At 35.8% G+C, this 23,881-nt stretch overlaps 1 protein-coding gene across 1 annotated transcript; it reads left to right on the forward strand.

Annotated features, from left to right (window-relative positions):
• Positions 1-359: 359 nt before the first annotated feature.
• Positions 360-23,438, forward strand: PGAP1 (post-GPI attachment to proteins inositol deacylase 1; the record flags this gene model as incomplete). The annotated part of the gene is made up of 24 exons (XM_082001209.1): positions 360-501; positions 1,559-1,719; positions 3,299-3,351; positions 3,524-3,590; positions 5,062-5,167; positions 6,918-6,973; positions 7,053-7,136; positions 8,884-8,933; positions 10,307-10,358; positions 10,577-10,654; positions 12,090-12,165; positions 12,430-12,503; positions 12,581-12,632; positions 13,341-13,407; positions 14,277-14,385; positions 14,763-14,801; positions 15,873-15,966; positions 16,642-16,732; positions 16,871-17,068; positions 19,192-19,324; positions 20,476-20,526; positions 21,787-22,010; positions 22,364-22,468; positions 23,300-23,438. Exons 1-24 carry the CDS (start codon positions 375-377, stop codon positions 23,436-23,438), a joined length of 2,286 nt encoding a protein of 761 aa, XP_081857335.1. The 5' UTR covers positions 360-374.
• Positions 23,439-23,881: the final 443 nt, after the last annotated feature.

Raw genomic sequence — 23,881 nt, forward strand, 5'->3', positions numbered from 1 at the left:
CATCACCTTACATGCAGTTTTCGCTAGGAAAGTTCTTTGATAGCCTGTATCCCTAAGAGTTTCAGAAATTAAAATAAACGGAAGTCTCTTATGCTTACACAGGCTATATAATATTTCCTTTTGAGCTGCAAACTTCACGTTAAGCATGTTTTTTGAGATGACAACTAAATGAATATAGATTTTGTAAAATTGTCAAGTTGATACTAGTTAATGTTATCCTTGAGATGACTTAAGTTAATTTTGGAGGAAAGAAATGTACAACTGATAACCATAGTTCAATGTCAAATCTACTTTTGATGTGTCTAAGTACTCTTTGCTCTTTGCTTAAGGGTCGAGAATTTGCACCGACCAGCGTTGCAATAGTAGGTCATTCCATGGGTGGTCTTGTTGCAAGAGCATTGCTTACTCTGAAGAATTTTAAGCCTGAACTTATAAACCTCCTTGTTACACAAGCCACACCTCATGTTGCACCTGTAATGCCTTTAGACAAATATCTTACAGGTAAGTATTGCAGGTTATCTAGTTCCGTTGTATTTCTTTATTGATCCTCTCAGTCATCGATAGGTGAGATTCTTGCAAATCAACAGCAAAAGGTTTGTTTACTGTAATTAATCTATTCCTTTGTTACTCAGGTGGTGGTGTGAGAGCATTAGGATACTGAAAGTAGGGTGTCATATAAAATGCATTATGTGGACTTAAGCTTCTGTGCAGGGCCTTGAGCTCCCAATAATTTCTAATTTTAGTAAGTTGCAGAGCATGTTACTAAATTTCTCATTTACTAGAGAGCTTGCATTTTTTCTTTTTTTTTTTTGTAAAACTTGACCTCTGTAATGGCTTTCTTTATCAAATGAATTGCCTAAATAGAGTTGCTAAATTAAATGTTTGTCATGCCCAAAGGTTGGGGGAGTGAGAATATTGAAAATAGGTATAATTACATATTTTATATATATTTACATAAAAGATTGTATTTTCTACTCACCTAAATAACTGTGGCATAAAAAATGAAGTATAATCCTTATGCATGTACGATACACTTCTTGAAAAGCTGGATTTGACTAAACTATACTGATGAAATATGTGATCAGTGAGAATTGTGCTGCTGCATGTAGATATTGAGGGAATTGGTGAAGGAAAGGGAGTAGACATTTATTTTCATTATTCACTATAGTACCTGAGAGGAATGGATTATCTTTTGCTGCTGAATTTGATTTATTGTGCTTGTATTAATTCTCCCTCCTACAACTGATTGCAATGCTGCTTCCATGCTGACTGTTTCTGGACTGTGGCTGTCCTTAAAATAAATGTGTGGTTTGCTACTTAAAACAATATACGTGCTCAGCTGATATAGAAAGTGTAAGTGTATCTGCCTTTCCCAACTGCTACCTCCTTGGGGTTAAAACAGTAATTTTCCTTCTGTATAAAACCCAAAACTGATAATTGGAGCTTGAATGCCTCTATGGGGGCTTACAGAAACTCTTAGTTAAATGTTTCTATAGCTTTTTTGTATACCAAATAAGACTTATTGGGAAATTGTGATTGATTTTAATATATTTTATAGATTTTTATACAGCTGTAAACAATCATTGGATTCTAAAGGCCCAAGATTTAAGAAATTTAACTACCCTTTCTGTGGCGGGAGGATTCAGAGATTACCAAGTTCGTTCAGGACTGGCTTTTCTACCAAGATTGAGTCAACATGACAGTGCCTTATCTGTTGTGGTAAAAAAGCAAACTATTTTTTTGGTTTTGCATGGAGCTATGTTAGATAGCTATTTATGTAATGCATGTATCGGTGTCTAATTATAGGCTATATATGCAGCATAGTATAACTAAATATGAAAATACTACATGTGAAAACACAAAGTAGATAGCATATGACTATAAAACCATAAATAGTTGGTGTAGTATAAATGAGTGTCCACTGGAAGAGGATGTATTGGGGTGGATTTGAATCATCTACCACTTGGTACTGTTTCTTTTCACCACCTTCTTTCTCCTTTTTCGTTTCAGAACTCAGGTTTTACTTTTCTGTGTTTTTACAAGAGATGTGTATGTGGAGATTGACAGATGTGCAGTATAGGAGTAGACTGTTGGTTTGATTATAAAAAGTCAGCTTTAGCTTTGAGCCTTCTTTTTGTGTTTATGATTTTTCAAAGAACTTAGCAATAAAAAGGATCTACTGGATCATCAAGTCCAGTCTTCTGCTTTTGCAGGCATTTGTCTCCTTCCAGAATTAATCAAGCAACATCATAGGAGCAGTTAGGTTTGTCATTCCATCCCCCTGCCATCAACCTGTTTCCAGTACAGGAGAAGCTGGAAAACTCTCCTCAGTAGGAAGAACATTTGTAATTTCCAACTTCTGTTTGCTGCGCAAGCTAGCTTTTAAGTGTGTGTGTTCTGACATCAGCTTGAAATGTTACCTGAAATAGCTGTCATTCCCTTGGTGTGTACCTCCCTGTCCATTGTACAGAAAGCTGTCTATAAATAGTCTCAGCTGTGATTCTGCTAGGCTGAGAAGATTAACTCTGCATTCCCTTTGTCCCAGTAACCGTTCTCTGCATCTGCTCTACTTTCACTTCTCTTGAGTGTTGGTGACCAGTTTTGCATGAGATCTCATGCCTGGTGGTACCAGTTCTCTCTAATGTTTTTTTAGTTTGTGGTTTTGAGTTTTTGTTTTGGAGGTTGTTCTGTTGTTGTTTGATTTGTTGTTTGTTTTTTTTTTTCCCCCAGCTGTAATGTATTAATAGTTCATAGCTTACTTGAATCAAGTTGTACAACTAGGTGATAAACTCCATTTATGTTAGGCATTTTTGGTATTATTAGTCCCTAAAATGCAATACATGTGATACAGTTACACAAATGAGACTATCAGTTCTTTCTGCATGGTGTTCTCATGCTCCTTTCTGTTGAGGATGCCCTTGCTTTTTCAGCAGCAGCTTTCATTGGCATGCTTCTACTGTTGCGTGCAAGGATCGCTCACTAAAATAGTAAGATTAGTCATAGAAGCAGTCTTTGAAGACATTTTTTTGTAACTTTCCTCCATACTATTATTTGCCCTTTCACCATTAGTCTCTGCTATCTAACATAGATAACTTGGTCATTTTGTTTTGCAAGTGCTTCAGCACTTGTAAGATTTTTTGACTGAAGTCATTCTATTGTACCCTAGTCCCTGAAACTTAAGATAATTCTTTTTAAATGCTTGCACAAATGCTTTTAAATAAGGAGGGGAAAGGCTTACTTAGAATTTTAAAATGTTGAATACAAACAAAATCTTAACTTTTTTTCCTTCCTCAAACAGAGCTCAGCTGTGCCTAGAGCTTGGGCCTCAACAGACCATCTCTCCATAGTGTGGTAAGCTAATGGAACAAAGGTTAATTGATTGACCGTACCTCCCTCTGTTCTCTAGCATTACTACATTATACCACAATTTAACATCAGCATAATATTATTATGACCACTTTTATTCCATTATACCCCTGGATATTTCTTTTCTAGATTTAATTTTACTCATTCTGTCTTCCAGGTGCAAAGAATTGATTCTGGCTACTATTAGAGCTTTTTTTGATCTCATAGATGAAAATACAAGGCAGGTTTGTATATGTGATGTCATGTATATTTCCCCATCCCACTTTCTTCTTCCATCCCAGAATGCTTAATCAGGACAAATATCACCCTATTACACAGAAAACTCCTTTTTGATTATTTGAAGTCATGCTGAGAAAATTGTTGCCGTTTTGTACCAGTCACTGAAAAATCCCACGACTTTGTGTTGTTTGACCAATGTGTCAGAAATAATTACATGTTAACTCTGTTTTTATTATTGACTGCTTGATGTTTTATAGCTGGGGTGTAAACTGAACTTTTTTTCCGTAATGCAGCAGGTGTAGTTGACCTTACACCAGGATAAACAACTTTTGCTATCTCTATAGCTTTGAATGTGATCTTTCAATGTATGTTCGAGTCACCTTCTCCGACTAGTATACAAAGAGTGGAAAAACTGCGATAGTTTAACTCGGACATAATACCTCTCAAACTTCCCCGTGTGGTGTTGTCATAGTGGCCAGTACATCTTTGTAGTGTTCTTCTGCAAATAGCACTTACAAAGCCAGAATGCAAGTAAAATACTAGCATTTTGTTTACCTCCAGCTACCATTATTTATTGGTTTTCTAAGTAAATATCCTGCATCTTACTTTTTGAAAACTTTTGGAGAAATCTCCCAGTGTACTCTGTTCTCTTTCTGAAATGTTATGCAGCAATAAACTCAAATTGGAATTAAGGTCCAAGACGTTGAAAATACGTTAAGAGCAGAGCCCCAGACGTAGAAGAGGAGGCCTTCCAGCTGTGCTTTTTGAGGCTGTTTGGGGTAGACTTCTCTAGTTTTTTAGGTGTACTCACTTTAACCTGTGATTTAGAGAGACAAAAAGGGGGTACGGTTGTTTGGAATTGACTGGCAGTGTGCTGGAGGGTAAAACGTCAGAAATCAGTTGTAATGGTCACAATTTTGAAAAGCTGAATAGACAAAAATTAGTTGTGGAAATCTGATTTTGGGGAAAAAAAACCCCAAAACCAACAAACAAGACCAAAACCCCCAAAAAACCAAACCCAAACAAAAGTGAATCCCAGTGTAGCTCTACAGTTCTTTGGATGCTTGAAATGTTAAGATGAGATGTAGTAAGATGGATCTGTGAACCGGACTAGTGAATAAATGTGAGAATTTTTCCTAGACTCTGGCATGAGTGTGTTATTTCAGGAGGAACATATGTGTTTCTATAAAGTTTAATAGAATGGTTTCCTTGTGTTAAGAGTAGGCAAGGATATAAAACTCCTAAATGTTTTAGCTATGCTTTGTAACATGTGTGGACTTCCTGTATTGCAGTGATTGACTATTGATGGCACTTTATTTGTTCAGATTATTGAGTTTAAAATAGGAAGTGTGCTATGTCTTCTAACAACCTCTCCTGCCTCTCATCCCCAAAACTGTATTGCTAGCTGTGATCATGTGATGATTGTAATTCACACAAATTGGTAAAATAAAATGTAATGACGTGCTCATTTTTTAGATAACTGAGGATCCAAAGAAGAGAATGTCTGTATTGAATCACCACTTTGTGAAACACCCCGCAAAGTTATTTGAGGAAAATCGTGAAGCTTTTACGGAACTCACAGGTGTGCGGCAGTTATCACTGAATCCTTTTCAAAAGAAACTCCTTTGTTAACAGTTAATCTTCTCACTAATGAACTTCTGGAATACCTTTTGTCCTTCTTCAGACATTGCTAAAATGAGATATGGGTTATAGACCTAAACTACCAGCTTTTGTGTGGTTTCAGCACTTAAATAGGTTAAAAGTGGTAGGAGAAAAATCTGTCACTTTTATATGGCTTAGATTCTGGGGGACGAGCAGGAGTCATATTTACTCCAGAGTGTTCAGTAGACAATCTCAGAAATTGGGAATAGCTGTATGTCAAAAGTGAAGTGTAATCTACGCTTACGTCCCGTGCTTGCAAGAGGGATGGTATGGGTGTTGTAGGGCCATTGTGCTAGTTTTGTGCTACTCATGGAAACCCTGAATACTCAGATCTGCTTCATCAGTGACTTCCTTTTTTTTTCATGACATGGGAGGCTAAAATGGACTGCACGCTAATGGTTTCCGTGTAACTGCTAAAGAATGCATAGTTAGAGGTGAGAAATTTTGATTGCATGGAGTCTTGGGAACTAAACAGCACTCTTGCAGAGCACAGCTGTATACCTAGTTTTGCTGAAGTGGGATGAACCATTTTATGAAAATGATTTTATTTCAGGAATTTTCTTAATTTAAACTATTGCAGAAGTACTACGGTAGCTTGAACTTTGGTATCCAGTTTTGGCCATCCTGGTATAAGAAGGTGTGTAGGCAATGACATATACTGAAGTGAGTATGGAGCAGAGGACCATCAAAATGGTTAGCTCCTGGGGCATAGGACATGGGGGAGAGGCTGAGTGTTTTTTTTTTTTTTAACCTTAAAGAGAATGCTGAGGGGGGTCCGGTTGCTGTCTTCAACTACCTAATGAAAGACTGGAGAGAAGGTGAAGCTAGATTTTTCTCAGAGTTGCACAGTGATAACACAACAGGCAGTAGAGTCCAGTTACAACAAAAGAAATTCCAGTTAGATATTAGGGAAAAAGTAGTTCACCAGGAGCGTGGTCAAACCCTGGAACAGGTACCCAGAGAGGTTGTGGAACTGATTTTTCTGTTTGTTTGTTTGCACTTTTTTGTGTCAGTTTTTAGCAATGAGGAGGAATATGTTTAAACTGTATTTCATGTTTGTATCTTACTATTTGTGGTGACTTCTTGACACTTAACTGAATTTCTGTGATGAACTTGTTACTCTAGTTACATAGAAGAAAGATTAACTTTCTTGCATGACAATTTGCATTGTTGGTATCTCTGATGTCTTCATTATTCTGTCTTATTCTTTTTCTCCAGACATATCTTTAAACTGCTACTATTTTCTTGTATGTGTTATTCACTCCATCGTTGACTTGCTTCTAGGCAAGTTTCTGTATTAGTTTTCTTAAAAAGCTGACAGGAACAAAGATTGGGACTGTTTCTAATGTTGCCTCAGCTTTAATTCAGTCACCCTGTAATTACATTAGTATCATTCAGTTTCTTATTTGTTTTAAGATCCATAAGGTTTTTATTTTACAAATAATATGTAGTGATTGGATTCCAGGGTTTTGCTGTTTCCTGTGTAACTGGTGGTAATTCGTTGCATGTAATTCTAAGTAGTAGCAATCTTGCGTGTTGATTAAAGCTTATAAAGTTTACAGCCGTTTACAGATAAGAGAGAAGACCTTTGCAATAAGTAAAAGATAAGATTTTGGAGACAAGGATAATAGTTCCTGCAGTGTGGCACATAAAATCATATTTGTTTTTAGGAGCTTTCATGTGGATTACAGTCAAAGCCTCAAAATGGACTTACTCAGTTTACAATGTAAGTAACGTATTTTTTCCTCATTGTATTTTTGGTTTTTTTTTTTTTTAACTGATGAGCAATTTTTATTTCTTTTAAGGATTCTGATGGAAAGTATTTCACCTTTCCTCTTGCAAGCCACAGAAAATCATACAGCCATGTTTACTGTGAAAACAGTATGTTGGTAAGAAAATACTTCTTTAAGGTCTGGAGTTTGTTTATAAAAGTGTATTTTTTTTTTTATTTAGATTTGCTGCAGTTTAATGAACAGTTGTTGAAATTACTTACATCCATTGACATTCACAGCCTAATACATTGTGTTAGATGTTTCTGTTTTAGCATGTCACACTTAGTGTTCAAGATCTGAAACTTTCCATGCCACCTGAACCTCAGATGTTTTATTTTTGATTCTTATGGTTAGCCCCAGGTTACTTTCTCCTTTAATTTAGTGCAGTTCTGTATTGATGGTTTTGAAGGAAGAGGTTATTTTTAGTGCTTCCAGGATTCCGCCATACTTCTAATTTGGGAAAGCTGTTTATAGGTTTGCTTTCCCATAATAAAATTTAAGTGAGCCTGAAAGGCTACAGAGATCTTCCACAAAGCAGTGGAATAGCATGCAAGCCAGATGACAAAACAGCATCTTCTCAGTTGTCTCCTCTATTGAGAGGAGAGGCGATACCGTGCATTTCTTATATTTTTAGCTCAAGACACATAAATTCAGTGAAAATGGTTTTGAATTTTTTAAAAATATTTTTTGAAAGGAATGAATGTAATGTCTTGGCAAACTAGACATGGATAAATATGCCTTTCAGAATTGCATGAGTATTTTAGATTAGTGGCAAGAAAATGGAGATGCTTTTCTCTTCCATCCTGCCTGTGCCTGTTGCCACTCCCCTTTACCAAAGAAGAGGTTCATACTGCCATTGTGAAAAAAGGTTGTATATTCTTGATGCTTCTCTAATTGTCCTTCCCAGTAGCACCTGCAATATTTACACATTCATTGTGATTTTAGTTGTGCTTTAATAGGGTAACTTTTGCCTTTGTTATAATATCTTCAAGACAGGACTAGTACTGCATGAGGAGGATGAGGTACAGAACAATGTCTGAGATACTTGCATCATGGTGCTATCATTTCAGAACACTTAAATTCTTGGGGGGAAGGGAGCAGTAGAACATGAAAAATACAAAATATTCCTCAACTACTTAGGATAGTACCTTGAGACACTTCTTTTAGTTACAAAAGATTAAACTCTAATAAAATTGATTTTTACATCGTAAGGCAGATACTTTTTTTTTAAGAGAAATAATGAAGGTTTGTTTGCTTAACCTTATATTTCTCTTTAGAAAACTTATTGATTCATAATTAGAAAAGGTGGGAAATGGAAATTACTTAAAATGGTTCCTAGAAATCTCCACCTTTCACTCTTACGCTTCATCTTTCCACTCTTGTAATTGTAATTCCAAGATTATGGTATCAGACTTTTAATGGAGGATATCACTTGCTGTTAACACAGGAGTCTGACTTCATTGTGAAATGAAGAAAAAAAGTTGGTGGATATCTTTCATTATAAATAATTGAGGAAGTCTGAGAGAGACTGTTTTTATCATCTTCGCTTTTACACTTCAGGACTTGACATCCTTATGAGAGTTTGGTCACTATAGTGATAGCTGCTGCAGACACACTTAATAGACAAGGAATGAGAAGAAGATGAATGTTTGTTCCTCTTTTTAGTAAGTTCATTGCACCAAGGTTCTGCTATCAGAGGATTTTTAGAACAGTTGCTGACATCTGGTGTACTGAAACAGCATATAGAAATTTGGGAGAAGATTATCAGCATTAACTCCTATATTGTTTGGAGTAAAGACTATTTTTAATATATTTATAAATACACACATAGGTAATGTACTATTTTATGGTATTGACTTTACAGGACACAAGTAGCTGGATTTATGGCTGTATGAACAGTAATTCATCAGTGTGGTGAGTATAAACAGTTCCTGTTCTTTATTCAAATGGGTAAGTGAGACTTGTGAGACTATATTTGAATTTAAAGCATATGAAATATCCTCCTCCTTAGGAAGGAAGAGATTGGGAGGAAAAGTAAAATTCTTACTGTGAATAGTTCATGCTTTCTGTATCACCAAGAAAACAGGAAAGAACGGGGTTTCTCAAATACTGCATGAATGCAGAATGAAATAGGTGAACTCTTTCTTCTTAGCAGTGAAACGTTGCTCTCTTGTGGACACTACATGCTGTGCTGGATTCCTCAATTGTGTTTTGTAGCATCCCTTTAGAATCCTATGGCAGAAGAGATCAAGTGTCACTCAAAGCCTTCAGAAGAGTGGATTGAAGCATCTCTTTTATTTGTTTCTTATTCCAAAATTGCTATTGTCATATGAAAAATATTTAGAAATGTGGGTGATTTAGTATTTATTTGAATCGGGTCATTACAATAGTTACAAAATGGATTTAAAACACTGGCTCAGCTTATATTTGCAAAGTAAACTCAAAGTAAATTCAAGCTGCCCTTCAGATTAGGGAAAGCTTCTAGGTGGAATTGAGCTAGCATAGTATTTATCTGTTCTGGGATCTGTGCTCAGATATATAGCCACAGAGTCTTGCCTCCAGCTGATAGCCAGATGTCATAATTACTTTTTCCTGATCCAAGAAGTTGGCTGTTACTCCTTTGCATAACCTTTGATAAGCATCAAGTGCAAGTTAGCCTAGTGCAGGACTACTACCTAAACCCTCATCTAATAATAGTGGTTTTGCTATGGACTGTGTCCTGAGGTCATGTAACACTATTCAGAGAAACAGAAGCATCCTGGTATTCTAAAATCACAACTTAAAATGATTGAATAAATGTGCTGCAGTTCAGTGTGTTAACTCAAGTACACACCATCTTAGAACTGCTGCAAGCTCTGCAGCAGCTAACAATTTTTGGTTTATGTGGTATGTTTTAGATATTCCCATAGGAAAAATAGATTTTGTTGTTATGCTTTTATTATGCTAATAAAACTGTGTGTTAATTCAATACCAGAGCTGTTTTAGCTCATTAAGAGTTTTCATTATGTGTCTGAAGTTGCATGGCCAATAACAGCTGAATATCTTGTGTATGAGAAAGAGCTTTGCTTAACTTTTTTTGGCAAAAACAAGATTTGCAGTATCTGAAATTATTAGTTTCATAAATTACTATGGTAGGCAACTGCAGTAGACTCAAACTTCTTCTCAATTTAAAAATCATGTGAATCCATGTCTATATAGACAGAAAAGCTGGTATGTTAATCCACTGTCATAATGTAGTGGCTGCATAATGAATATGCTCATCCTTTAATGTGCGTGAATTTTTACAGCCTGGAAGCTACTGATTTATCCTGGAGAGCTGAGCTACTTCCAACCACCAAGGTAAGTATTGTACATAACGTGTAGGAGGGAGAAGTGCTTTGTGGGGTAGTTGCATGTCATGGGAGAAGGATCTGTTTACAGCATTGCAAGGTGCAGTTGTATTCCAGAGGAAGGGGTATAAGAGCTGGACATCTGGGAACCAGCAAGGGACAAGCTAAGGGCTATGTTCAGCAATGGATTTTCTTTGTTTTTTCTTTTTCTTTTTTTTTTTTTTTTAGGTTGTAATAATGAAACTTCAAGACTATCCTTCTTTGTCCCATGCTGTCATTCAGGTCCCACCCACTGTCAGCAATAAGGTATAAAAAAGAAATGCAGAAATTGCTTGCTTAGTGTGTTCATAGCTTTCAGATGCTATGACAGAAGGAGAAAGAAGTATATTAAATAAGCGCTAAGTTACTTTGAGAAACCATAGACCTACACTCCAGTGTGGTTTGAAGGTAGCTTTGTTACCTTCTGCGAGCTCAGAAACATTTTCATTTGATAAAATACCAAATGAATAGTACTTGAAATGTACAAAGCAATAGTTTTCAAACCAGTTCTTGGAATTCTTGTTGGAGATTCTAATATTTTTCTTCCTTGTTTTTCTTAATATTCTGATGGCATTCTTAAATATTTATCTTTTGGAACAGTCAGTTCCCTTATCCAGCGTAGCGCAGAGTGCCGTAGATTATTGAAGACACCACATATGGATTCTGGGGAGAGTGGTACAGATACTTCTGCAAGTTCTGAGACCACAAATAACACGGTAGACAGAGTTGTGCAGACTTTGATAGTTCATAATCTTACAGATGAATTGGGTATCTTTGCATGAAGGTCTTTCAGGATCCCAGTAAGAGGAACACTTGCAGTGAATCTAAGCAGACTTTGCATATTCCCCAGCTAAGTCTGGCAGGCCTTTCTAGTTAGTCCTGAAGATGGTAGAGCACTGAACTTGAATTCAAAGTCTAAGTAGATCTGACGTTCCTTTCTGCAACACAAATACAGTCTCTGTGGTATAATAATCCATGATCCAAGAAATTATTCACAGCTGAAGTGATTATAATACTCGTCTTGAGTGTATCTTCAGATAGTTGTGACAGAGATATCTTGCAGGTAAATTAGTAATATACAAGGTTCAGGATAAGCAAAGATATAAGAGAGATCACTTGTGAAATATAAAGTGCTAAGTTGTGGTCCAGTGTTAAATCTTGGAAACTGCTTTTTAAAAGTAAACAAATGCTGGATTTACAATGGGATAGAAAATAATTTTCAAGTTAACTTGAAAATACTAATTAGAGATGGTACAACTCATACCTGCTGGATACTTTGCTTTGCTTTTGCATGATTAAACTTCAGGAGACAAACTAAAGGTTCTTTTTGCTTAGGAAATTGTATCCAGTTTGGACAGGTCACTATCCCTTGCAATACCCCCTTAAAAAAAAGATGTACCTGAGACAGAGGGATGTGAACTTGATTCTAGTCATTCTCAGCTGTTTGAATAGCCTTTTGAAGGCTGGTGCAAGTGGGTGAGGGCTAGAGTAACCTGGAAGTCATACTTTAAGCTACCCAAACTTGTACGGCTGTGTATAGGAACAAAATACCTGCCAGTCCCTATCAGTGGAGTGTGGAGAGTTGGCTTTTCAGTACTTATGTCCTGGACTCTGCCTGAGCCTGTGGATAGAATTTGGCAGATACAAAGTCTTTATAGTCTTCTGCTCCATTTAGATCTGTATTTAATATCCTGAATTGCAGTATACTTTGGACTGTGAGTTCTTCAAAGAAGATGCCAGAACAGTACAGCTTCCTGTAACACATCTTTTTTCATTTGGTAAGTATAGCATATTACTTTTTTTGGGGAAAAAAAAGGAAAACTAATATTACTAACATTTGGATAATAAATTTGCCTAAAAATTCCAATGGTCCGGAGGTTTTTTAGGGTTTGTTTTTACTGTAGTTAATACTACTGTTGTTAATAACAGACAAAGAAATAAGAAATGTGGTGTTTTGACTAACAGGTATAGAAGCACATAAGTCTCTGGGGGAAAAAAATTATAATTTTATCAAATATGTGAAAATAATACATCTTTTACAGGGCTTTCTTCAAGCAAGGTTCTATTAAATTCAACTGGCTTACTTTACAAAATACAGCTCCAGCACTTCAACCAAGTAAGAATGCTGCTTAATTTTTTAAGCTAACATAACTGCTGTTTGGAGAATGTAAGAGACTTTTTTTTATGTTCTAGATATATCAAGCTTTCAAAATTTATATAGAGAGCCATTGCCAGTCACTCAAAGGTAAATATAAGTCTTCTAAAGTATAAATTTATAAAACAAAGCTTGTTGAAAATTCTCAAGACTGAAGCTGGTGGAAACAAAAGTCCTCCCACGCAGTGGGGTTTAGACAGTACTGTTATAATCTGTTCAAATGTCTCTGCTAATATCTCTCACTTCCATTTTTTGTTAAGAAGGATAGCTCAAAGAAAATGTGGAAGTAGTCCTCATATGTTTGTTTTTCCTTACTTCCTAGCAAAGGGAAGCTGCACTTTCAGCAGGATTCTGCATTATGTTGAAAGTGTTTCTAGCACATTTGGCTAGGATGTTTATTTGCTAATTATGAGACTCAAATTTGAATGTTGGGTTACATAAGCTTAAACAGAAAGGGATGCTAAAGGACTTTGTTTAAAAAAAAAAAAAGTGATGGATGTATTAGCTTGAGGTTGCAGCTTTGTATTGAAAACCAGAAGTTTTCTCATAACTGTCCTGCCTTTAAACATTGATGTCTCACTGTCTTGTTCTGTAACAGCATGAGTTAAAAAATGTAATTTTTGTTCAATGCGAGCTGCACTGATCTGCATTGCAATGTCAATTGCAGTGTAGCTGCAAGCCCAGTGATTCTGTTTAGTGATCTATATACCACCTTTGTTTTACTTGCATTTTACTTCTTGGAGACGGTTGCTACACCTTGTTCTTAATTTTATATTTTTTAATTGTCTTCCATTTCAGAAAGAAAACCTAGTGTTTACAGACTTCATATACCCTGGTCACATGAAGATTCAATAACTGTAGCAAAGTAAGGACTTTAACAATTATGACTGACTTCTTGATACGTTTTTGAAGAATGTTTGCATCCTGTTGTGATAGGAGACAACTGCTGTCTCAAGTGTTTGGCTTCTGCATCTTTTCCTCATTTACCTTTCTGCCCTTGTTGACAAAGTTGTCTTGACTTTTCCGCAGAATAAGAATATCTGCTAATTGTTTGTTTAATAATTCTCACTGATTCTCTTGAGAAGGAAGTCAGACTTGCTGGTCTGAAATTCTCAGCATAATCTTTTACTACCTCATGAGTGGGCAACAGAGGCTGCTCTGGATGCTGGCTTCTTCCTGTAACCCAGGGTTTGGATCACACAGCAGCCCTAAGTTGCTTCAGCAGCATAGTCCTGACAAAATCACATGATATGGCTTGAAATTTGTGTCAGTCATGAATTGCAGTCAAACAACCTGACTTTATTTTATATGGTTGGAAAACGGTCTGTCTTGTGTATTTTAGAGATCTTAAGGACACCTCCCTACTTCCGCCCTGGCCCCCGTATTTTCTAACAATGTAATGCTTGCAGGAAACTGAACTGTATCCTTGAGACTCTGTCCTTCCCATTCTTGTCACTCAGGATATTTACATGTTCTGTGAGGCAGTGTGTACATTAATGCTAAACTTGTCTGTTTTCATTAGTACCATGCCTCTTGATAGTTCAGAGGACTGGATTGAGGATGCTATGTAGTTCTCTGTGATAGGATAAACAAGTTCATTATATCATTTTGTTCATAGCTTGTGATGACACTTGATGTACTAGATATGTTTTACGTGCACTTGTTGAAGACTAAAGCATGTTTGGCTGCTTTTGATTATAAGGATAACAATTACCAATTAAGTTGCTGTTTCAGAGTTCCGTCTTTTACTGAGATTTCTGCAAAACTGCATATTGCTCAGCCTCAAAATGACAACAGGGTTCCAGAGTTAAGTATTTACTCTTCCTCAGACTGTCAGTATGAAGTGAGTAATACAAATTCATTTTATAGCTAGTTTGCATTGCTGTATAATTTTTTCATAATTCAGTCTTTCAAAACGTGTAGCTAATTAATCAAAATAAATACTATGCAAATCTAAAGGTGGGCTGTTTGGCCTTTTTGTAAATGTAGTGCATGTTCCTAGTATTTCACAACAGCTGGAGTAATATTGAAAGTTGGGCTCGCATTCCTAAGAAAAACTTCTAAAGCATTTTTTTTAAAAAAGTCAGTAGTAAGCTGTTGTACATTTTAGTTATGGGATTGCTGTATTCTAATACTTACGTTGGCTTCTTAAACATAAAAGTACTTTGTACTTATGCTTACCATTGTATAAAATAATAAAATATTTCTCTTTTTATCAAGGTAATTCTGAAGACGTCACTTTTACAGGTTCTTGGGCAAGTAAGAAAACCTTCTAGTACTAGATGGGTTTTCATGTCAGTATCATCTGTAGAAGTTTCCTTCCCTTCCCCACCATGGCACTTCAAATTCCTTGATGGCAAGAGGAACACTAATTCGATGATCATTTAAAACCTTGTCACTTGGCAAGGCATCCCATCCGGATGAATGTCAGGCCTCAGTTTTCAGAGGAGTAGAGCTAATGTAAATGTTGAGCATTTGGCTTTGTTAGCTGGATATCTGTAAAGGCATGACGCTGTAGGTCACTGTCTTGCCTGATGAGTCAGTAGTGTTAGAACTTCAAAACACATTTGGCATCAACTAAAAGTTAGGGAAAAAAGTTCAAGTAGATCCATATGCTCCTTTTCAACAAATTTTCTTTGGTTATTGATGAAGAATATGTTTTGACATTGCTATCAGTAAAAATAGACCAGCCATCTGCAGTTTTCTGTTTCTAAAACGTAATTAATTTGCAAGCACTTAAGTGTAGTGCTGGAATATTACTGGCAAGTTTCTCTATTTGAATGTATGCATTTTTATCAAGGATTTTTCATTTTCTTATCATTTTAGAAGAATTCGTGTGCTATTTGTTTATTAATCATGACTTGGGACAGTGGAAGCCAATTAAAACATACACGAAATTACTTCCAAAAATTCTTTGCCCAAAAGCATCTATGTATATATATAACTATATGCAGGTTTTGCTTGGAGAGTGGCCTTTTACTCTTAATTTTTTAATTTCTTTTACTGACATATCATTAACATGCTACTGTATTCTTTTAATATTTGTCTTGACTGGAAAAAAAAGCATTCATTTATAATTTGGTCATTTATCAAAACATGTTTCAGTAGCAGTTTATTAGAGATCCAAGTATTTTTCATATATAACATTAATTGCTAATGGTGGTTATCAAATACTGATGCACCAAAATGAGAAACTGTTTGAATCTTTTAAGAAAGGTTTTCTAATCACATTATCGTACTGGCTTCATGATAATATTTTTGTGTGTGTGTTGTTTTAATGTATTTTTATATATACAAATTTAAAGTTATCCTTATATCCTTGTCTTTCAGATAATAAGGTTCCATGCTGGCGCTCTTCCTGTCTATGTTGTTTCTAATATTCTTCTTACTTATGGAGGACAATTGAGCATGCTGATATCAACAGGTAGCTTTCTAGAAATTTTTTTTCTGTCACAAACGTCTTTAGAGAACTTAATTATCCAACTCGCTGTTGAAAGACTAGCTAATTGTTGTGAATTTTTTAGTTCAATAAATGGAGGTATCATTCAAATTCAGTGTTATTGAACTTGTGCAAGTACTGGGATCTATGCTTTACGGTTTTGTTTTTTGTTTGTTGCTAGTTGTCCAAGGTTGTGGTGTAGCAGATATTTCTTTATTATTTTACTCTGCAATCCCTTCTTTGTGAATGACTGGTGTTGCACAATATTTTAGAATTAATAGAAGTCTACTTAAAAATGCGTGTAAGAGTTTAAAAAATATTGTTAATATGTGCAAAACACTTTATCTCTTGCATGGAGATTTGCAGACTAACCTTTAGACGTGTCTGCAGACAAAACGCATTTTTATCTAAATTGAGGTCGTGTTTGTACCAAACTCCATAATCTCTCTAGAAGCTCCTGTGGCATATTGCCTAATATGAGTGATCCCGTGAATAAGGGCCTTGAAGCATGCTGACTTGCAGTACTGTTGTAAGACATGGTTACTTTGTTTCAAAGTAAACTTCTAAACCTTTCTCTGAATTTACTTTTTGTTGTGAATCTTCTTTGTTAAAGTTCATGACAAAATAATAACTATAGATGTTTTCTGTTCTTGATTCTAGGCCAGTGTTCTGACTTTTCCCTTGAACTAGTTAGGACAGCTAAACCCTACAAAGTAGAACCTCTTATAAGCATTGTTGTGTTTCTGCAGGGGTGAGTTTGCATAACTTATTTATTTAAAGCAGTTTCCAAAACAGAGGTTTTAGTAAAACTATTGGTGGGGAGGAATATTATTTTATCTGTAGTCAATGTGAACACCTGACTGTGATTTTGCTTTCATGTTTTTGGCAGGTTTAACTGGTTTAGAGAGATATGGGAATCGCTGTCACTACCGGAAGTGGATGCTGCTGTGCTGAGTAGTCAGGATGCATCATTCACCCTTGTGTCCTTGATTCTATTTCTTTTTGGGACAGGCATTGCCTACTGGAGTGGAGTATTTTTCTCTACGTCTCTGAGACTCTTCTCTTCGTTATGGTTAACTCTGATTAGGTAAAATGTTACAGTATAGAATTATGCTCTTTTAGATGACTGTGACCCTGTCAATTCTTTCTGTTTGCTTCAGTGTGAAAGCTTGGGCAGATTGAATTCCGCAATGTACTTCATACATGATTTTAGACAGCCGAGTATCTCAGTGTTAAGTACTAATGAAGTATGAGCATTGCCTCATATTCCTTATTCCACATCTCCAAAAGGGAGCATAAATGGCTTCCTTGTTTCCTTAACCAGCTGTTGTAAAGGTTTTCAGTTTGTTTTTGAGGAAAGCTTGCTGGGGAAAAGAAAGCACATGAACTATTCCCTTTTCAGCAGCTCAAAAAATGAATGTATATATTTAGAAAAGGGATTATAAGCATTGCAATCCATTCCTCATTATTCATATTGGATAAACTGCATTAAAGAACACAAACAGATTTGTAAAACAAAAACTTTTTGGATGTTTGTTTCGCTCTACAATATTCTTAGACATGATCTATAAATGTTTTTGCTTGTACAGATGTGTATTCAAATATGAAAGTGGGTTTAAAAAAAGCAGGAAGATAAAAAGATTTTGAAAGAGTAAATTAGTAAATCGGATAACATGCTTAGCTATTTTAATTGTTTGACTGTTCTGACACTGGTAACAGTCCTCAGCTAGACTTGAGCCAACTCTGTCTCCAAAAAGATATGCTAAATTAATTTTCTTTTTTTCATCACTAGCACTTCTGGTCTTATTCTACCAGATAATAGAAGTTGTATCAGCAATATCTTCTCAGCCACCTTGTTTATAAATTACAGTGGATGCTTTAGTATTAGTTTTAAGTGGCGAAGTGATGAACTTCTAAGTTTTGAAACTACTCTTACTGAATATTTAAGGGTTTTAACTCAGATGGTACTCTTTTCATTAAAGCTTTTGATTTCCCTGAAAATCCTGAGAATGTCTTGGGCAGAGACAGGAAAATAAGATTTTTGTGTGCCTACCTGTAAGTCAGCTGGTTCATTTTGAAATTCTAGTGCCTTACACAGTTCTAATACTTTACACAGTTTTTAATCTACTCCTGAAATTTTGAAGAAGAAAAAAACATTTGTTTTCTTTAAATCTCTTTAAAGTAGATGGTGTTCACTTGACTTTTGCTCAGTGTTCTGAAATGATCTGATATGGCCAGCACCAAAGAATTTGTCACTAGCTGTCTGTGGAATTCTTTGTTCTTGTCAGCTAGCCTTATTTTTGTGGTTATTTTCAATATTTGTTGCAAAAGTTTTTAAAATTGTATTTTCCAAATAAGGCTTTTTCTGTTTTCAATGTCTCTCTTGATACCCCGTGAATATCCAAGAAGTACAGACTTTTTCATAGTGCTATTGCACTTCCTCCCCACCACATTCCCCTCATTGTCACACCTTCTCAGCTCATCTTTGTTATTTCAGATTCATACTTGTCTCTTAGTCATATCAGCTGGAATCCAGAAACTTTAAATAAGCTTTTCTGTGTGTCTGAGACCGTGAGCAAGCAGAAATTCCTGTCTGTGAAGAATGTTTGTCACAGAATTAATGTCTGGGATGCTTATTGTTGAATACTGCTATACTACCATTGAACACTGCAGTGCATTAACATTTGTAGTAGGAGTCACTTTCATGATGCAGCTGTGCAGTAATAAGATACATGTTCTCTTGGGCTGAACAGAAGAACTTAGTGACTGATGCATATCTACAGTTAGCATTATCTAATGTTTTATGTTCACCAATGTATCCTTTATGGACGGGGCTCCGAGCAACCTGATCTAGCTGAAGATGCCCCTGCTTATTGCAGGGACGTTGGACTAGATGCCCTTAAAAGGTCCCTTTCAACCCAAAGATTCTATAATTCCTCAAAAGAATTGAAATTATACATTTTTTAGACAGACATTCAAGAAAGTGTAAGACTGTTGTGTTAGTTCATTTGATGAGCTACTTTGCAAGAAAAATTTTCTTATATAGCAGTTGATATGTATGTTAAACTTTGTCTAATTTATTTTTCCAGTGTTTAATCAATAATCAGGAACAACTTACTCTTTTCAATTATTCACGAAACAGAATTATTCTTTGATCTTTGTGGGTCTGATGTTACAAAAGTATACTAGTAGCTTTGTTTCTTTTTTTAGACCTACTGTACTTCAAAAAGATAAGTTGATTACACCCAGAAGACTCTGCGGGATGTTATCCCTTGCTTTGGTTAGCTGGACCACTTGCGGTGCATTTGCTGTATTCATTATTTATCTTCAATACTTGTTTAAGGTACTGAAAGGCTAAACATTTTGAATTTATAACTGAATTCAACATTTCATATGCTTTGAATTAACCCCATGTTAAAAGCAAAAATACAAATTACCTGTTTTCATACTTAAATATTATTATTTGCATACTTGAAATAGGTGGTTTTTTTAACTTATCGGACTCTCACAATCCTGTGATTTTTAGAATTATTTTTCTTTTGCTGTAACGCTTCTCCCAAAGAAATGTATGGTCCCATATTCCCACTACAATAATGCATATAGTTACAATTTTTAATTTATGGATAGGTAATGTTATAAAATCAAAGACTAATCTCCCCTGAAGAGAAACTTTAGCAAAGGGAGAACTTGGAACATGCTGTAGAGTACTCTCCATCTTTAAAGACTCTTCACAAATCTTTATGGAGTAAAAGGAAGGAGGATGTAGTGTAGAATTAGGATAGTCTTACTGTATGTCTAATCTGATCCCTTGGGTAGTGCCATGAAGATCCATATTTAGTCCCTGCCATTCAGTTTCCATGGTCTTCCTTGCATCAGAGCTCCTAACTTACCTGATTCACCCTATGGTTATATAGCTGCTAATCAGCTACTATACTTAGCTGCTAGGGAAGCATTGGAGCAGGGGCACAAAGCAGAGCAGCTTACAGGTGCTCTGAAGCAGGTAGGTGGCAGCTGAAAGCACAGTCTGAGGAGCAGTGCTATCTCTAATTGAGCTCCCTGTGACATAAGGTTACCCTATGAAGGGTGTTCCCATACTGCCATTACTCCCCATTCTGTCGTAAGTCTCTGACATGGGACTTCTCCTACGCGGCCTGTTTATGGGTTTCTGCAGAAAGTGAAGCAGAACTGAATTATCAGGAGGAGGTGAGGAATATGCAGATTTTCCACTCTGTATTCTCTGTCGAGCACAGTGGAAGGGGAGAAGGCAGAGCAGCATAAATTTTCTCTCTGTGCTTGGAAATCCTTCCTTAAGAGAGCACTTTGGATGCTGCTCATAAAAAAGGCAGAGGGATTCTTGCATTGCAGGTCCATTGGGGCCCCAGAATCATCTAGCTATAAAAAGGGGCAAAAATAATTAGTCCAAAATTTTCTTCTATGCTGCAGCTTATGTGTGAAGAAACATTGCTAAAAAAGCTGAACTTTTATGTCTTCCAGGTCATAAAACTGCATGTGAATGTAAGGGCAGAACAAAACATGCTCCATGGGGTAAGTCTGTTTCCTGCTTCTGTTCAAAACTGTGACCAAAACTTGTTTGGCAAACCTATGCAGTATGAATTGTTATCATCTTGCCTTGGTAGTATTAGGTTGTGCTGTGACGACTGGATGGCTGTAGTTTGCTTACTGTGTGCATGACGTGAAAGAAGAGCCAGGACACAAGTAGCCTGTTCCATCACATAGGACTACGGCATTCACTGTTCAAGATCACTGCAGTGTGAACTTGTCTGAAGTACAATTAAGAAGAAAACTTAGTCTATGAATACATACAGAACAATAGGGTTTTGTCTAGATTTTGGTATTTGATTATGCATGCCTTATCTAAAAAAGGAAATTTAATTTCTGGGTAATAATCTATACTAAAGGTAAATATTTTTTCCAGATAGGTAGTTTGTGGAGCTTAGGGGTTGTTTTTTTAATCCAGAGATGACAAATTTGATTTATTAGATGGATATGGGCTGAGACTGCAGTAAATTGGGAGCTGTTTAAAAAGGAGTGAAGCAGCATTGGGTTTCATGCCTTGTGAACTTTCTTTCCTTTTTCAGTGACTTTAAGGTATAGGATTGAATATGTAAGCAGATGTGGACACAAGCATATAATAATTACCTGTTCTTTTTTGCAATCACAGAACATAGTTAAAAATGCAGTCTGCCAGAAAAAGGTCTTGACAGGTTTCTTTGGGTTTCTTTGAGTGGTTTTGTGTGTTTAGTTTTATATCCTCTTTCCTTCTTTCATATCCATATAATTTTGTATTGTTCTGTTTCATTTGTGGGGCGCTTTTCTGTCATTGGAAGTTAGCATCTGCCAACTCATTAGTTTATCTTTGTTATTTATACCTACAGCTAATATTTTACTCCCAGTTGCATTACCTCCCATATCTTTTTTCCATGAATGATGATTTCTGATTTTCACCCACATGCTTTATTACTCCTTTTATTCTGTTCTTCATCCTTCCAGGAACTCCATTTCTTATCACTGCATTGGTGTCAGGGCATCTCCACTTTCCATTCTTTTCTTCCAAGGACACATAAACTATTAATGTATGAGAAATTTCTGGTTAGATCTAGATGCTTTAAAATTGAACTGTTGAACTTTGCTTTTGATGGCTTTTTGAGAGATAAATTGCAAACTTTCTTCTTAAATCAGAGCTAGTATGATACTGTTAGGAGAGGTTTTTTCCCCTCCTCTTCCCCCAGCATCGGTTCTTATAAGCCTATGTATGTTTTTGAGTCTTCTGTCTTTTATTCTCAGGATTCAGACCACTCAAAAGAAACTTCACAGAACTCCAGTATACACACAGCCAAAAACCAGAGTTCGATGGACAGTATTTCAGAAGCAACACAGTCTCTTTCCAGCAGTACAACAATTGCTGAAGCCATTAACAGTCTTAAGATGCATATTACAATTTTCAACTTATTCACGTGGATTGTACTGCTCAGCTTGCCATCTTTGATTTATTGGTTTAAAAATCTCAGGTAACTTCCTAAATTGACAGTAAGGTGGAAGAAAAAAAATATAAACCTTTTGAAGACAATAAAAATTGCAAATGCTTGACTCTTTACATTATGAGCTACCTTATAGTATCAAAGACTTTTGTTAATTATAATTGTGTTTTTCTATGCAATCTGGTTTGTGTTATGGTATAAGTAGATGTTAAATGAATCAGTGATACGTTGAAGCAAGTAATGATTCACAAAGGATTTAAAATCAGGCTGTGATGCCGTAAGCATTTCAGTTTGTTGTTATCAGCACATGCTTGTTCCCAACTTGGATTTTATTTGGTAGCCTAGTTTAGAAGTAACATGCTTTTCACACCATTTCTTTGTAGGTACAATGTTAGACTTGATCCTGATCCATGTAGATCTACAGCTATTATCATCATATGCATTTTAGAAATTCTCATGAATTCAAGTACTTCTGAAGTGAAATCAAGGTATGGTAGCCTAATCTCCAGGTTCTGTTTTCGTGCTTCTTTCTTACTACTTTCATTTGTGTGGTAAAACTTAATTTATGCTGCACAGACATGTAATTGTTCAGCCTACATAGAGGTTCATGAACTCGCATGGTTAAATCTTAGACTAGGTAAAATGCATGCAAATTACCTGCAGTTCAGCTAAGTGGAGAAAATCACCTGGACTTAAATGAAGTATTTGTCATCTAAACAATCCGTCGCATAAAGACTTCTTTAACTGTGACTTTTTCGTTCATAATTCATTGAATCCTTCCAAATATTACAGAATCCTAACACATTTGGCAATTATTTTCAGAAAATTACAAGGAAAAGTGAATTCCAAACCATTATTGTTATGTTCTTGTAACTCCCCCTTATGGGCACACTTGTGGAAATGTATTGTGCTTTTTACTGGATTAAGAAGTTTTGAGCAGTTGGTTTTGCTGATGGGTAGAGCATTTCTTGTTCAGATATAGAATTAGTCACTGCCTCATGAAAGATAATGAATAATAACCAATGTAGCTTATCCTCTTGATCAGTACCTGTTAACTCAAATGATGTTGATGCTGTTACAGAGAACTTATTTCTAAATTAATAGAATATTTTAAATGACATTTTATTACCCTTTTTGCATTACTGCTCTTGCTTATGTATCAATTGTTATTGCTCATTAGACCTAATTGTTCTGTTTTAAAAATGAACAAAGCCTTGAAATCTATACATTACTTTTCAAAAGAAAGTGAAGTATGGTATTTGCGTACCTTCTGCATGTATGGCTACAAAAATGGCAATTTTTTCTTTATATTCTTACAGTAAACTCTTGAAGATCGCAGCCAAAGTTCCACTCCCTCTGTCTGTTGCAATGTTGGTCTTTGGACGAATGCATTTATACAAAGTACCACAATTTGTAACCTTTTCTCTTCTTCTACATGTGCTGTGTTGTATTGTGTAATGTTTGCTATATATAGGAAGTACAGTGCAGCCTAGAAACTTAACAGTGGAGATGAATATCATCGGTAGTTTAAATTATGTGGAAAAGACGACAGAACTGCGACTACCTTATTAAATGTTCATGGTTCTGTTCGTGTTGCTTAGAAAGCTTTTCATGGTGTTTATTTCCTGGCTGTGAAAATCATGTGAATTAACTGTGTGTTTGTGTAAGCACATAAATCATATCAGTGCAACATCTCAACACTGTTTGCCTTGTAAACACTTGGATATGTCACTATACTTCTTTGTTGGAACAGACTTTTTTTACTCACTATGCCATACAGTGTGTATGTTCTGAACTTGCATCTCTTGCAGGTCTAAATTATGCTGGTTAAAACTCAATGCATTTCAAGCACACTGTGACTCACAAAAACTACCCAGCCAAGTATATTTTTAATCATTTTA

The sequence above is a fragment of the Phaethon aethereus genome, assembly GCF_964289735.1.
Source record: "Phaethon aethereus genome assembly, chromosome: 6".
In the NCBI taxonomy this organism is placed as follows: domain Eukaryota; kingdom Metazoa; phylum Chordata; class Aves; order Phaethontiformes; family Phaethontidae; genus Phaethon; species Phaethon aethereus.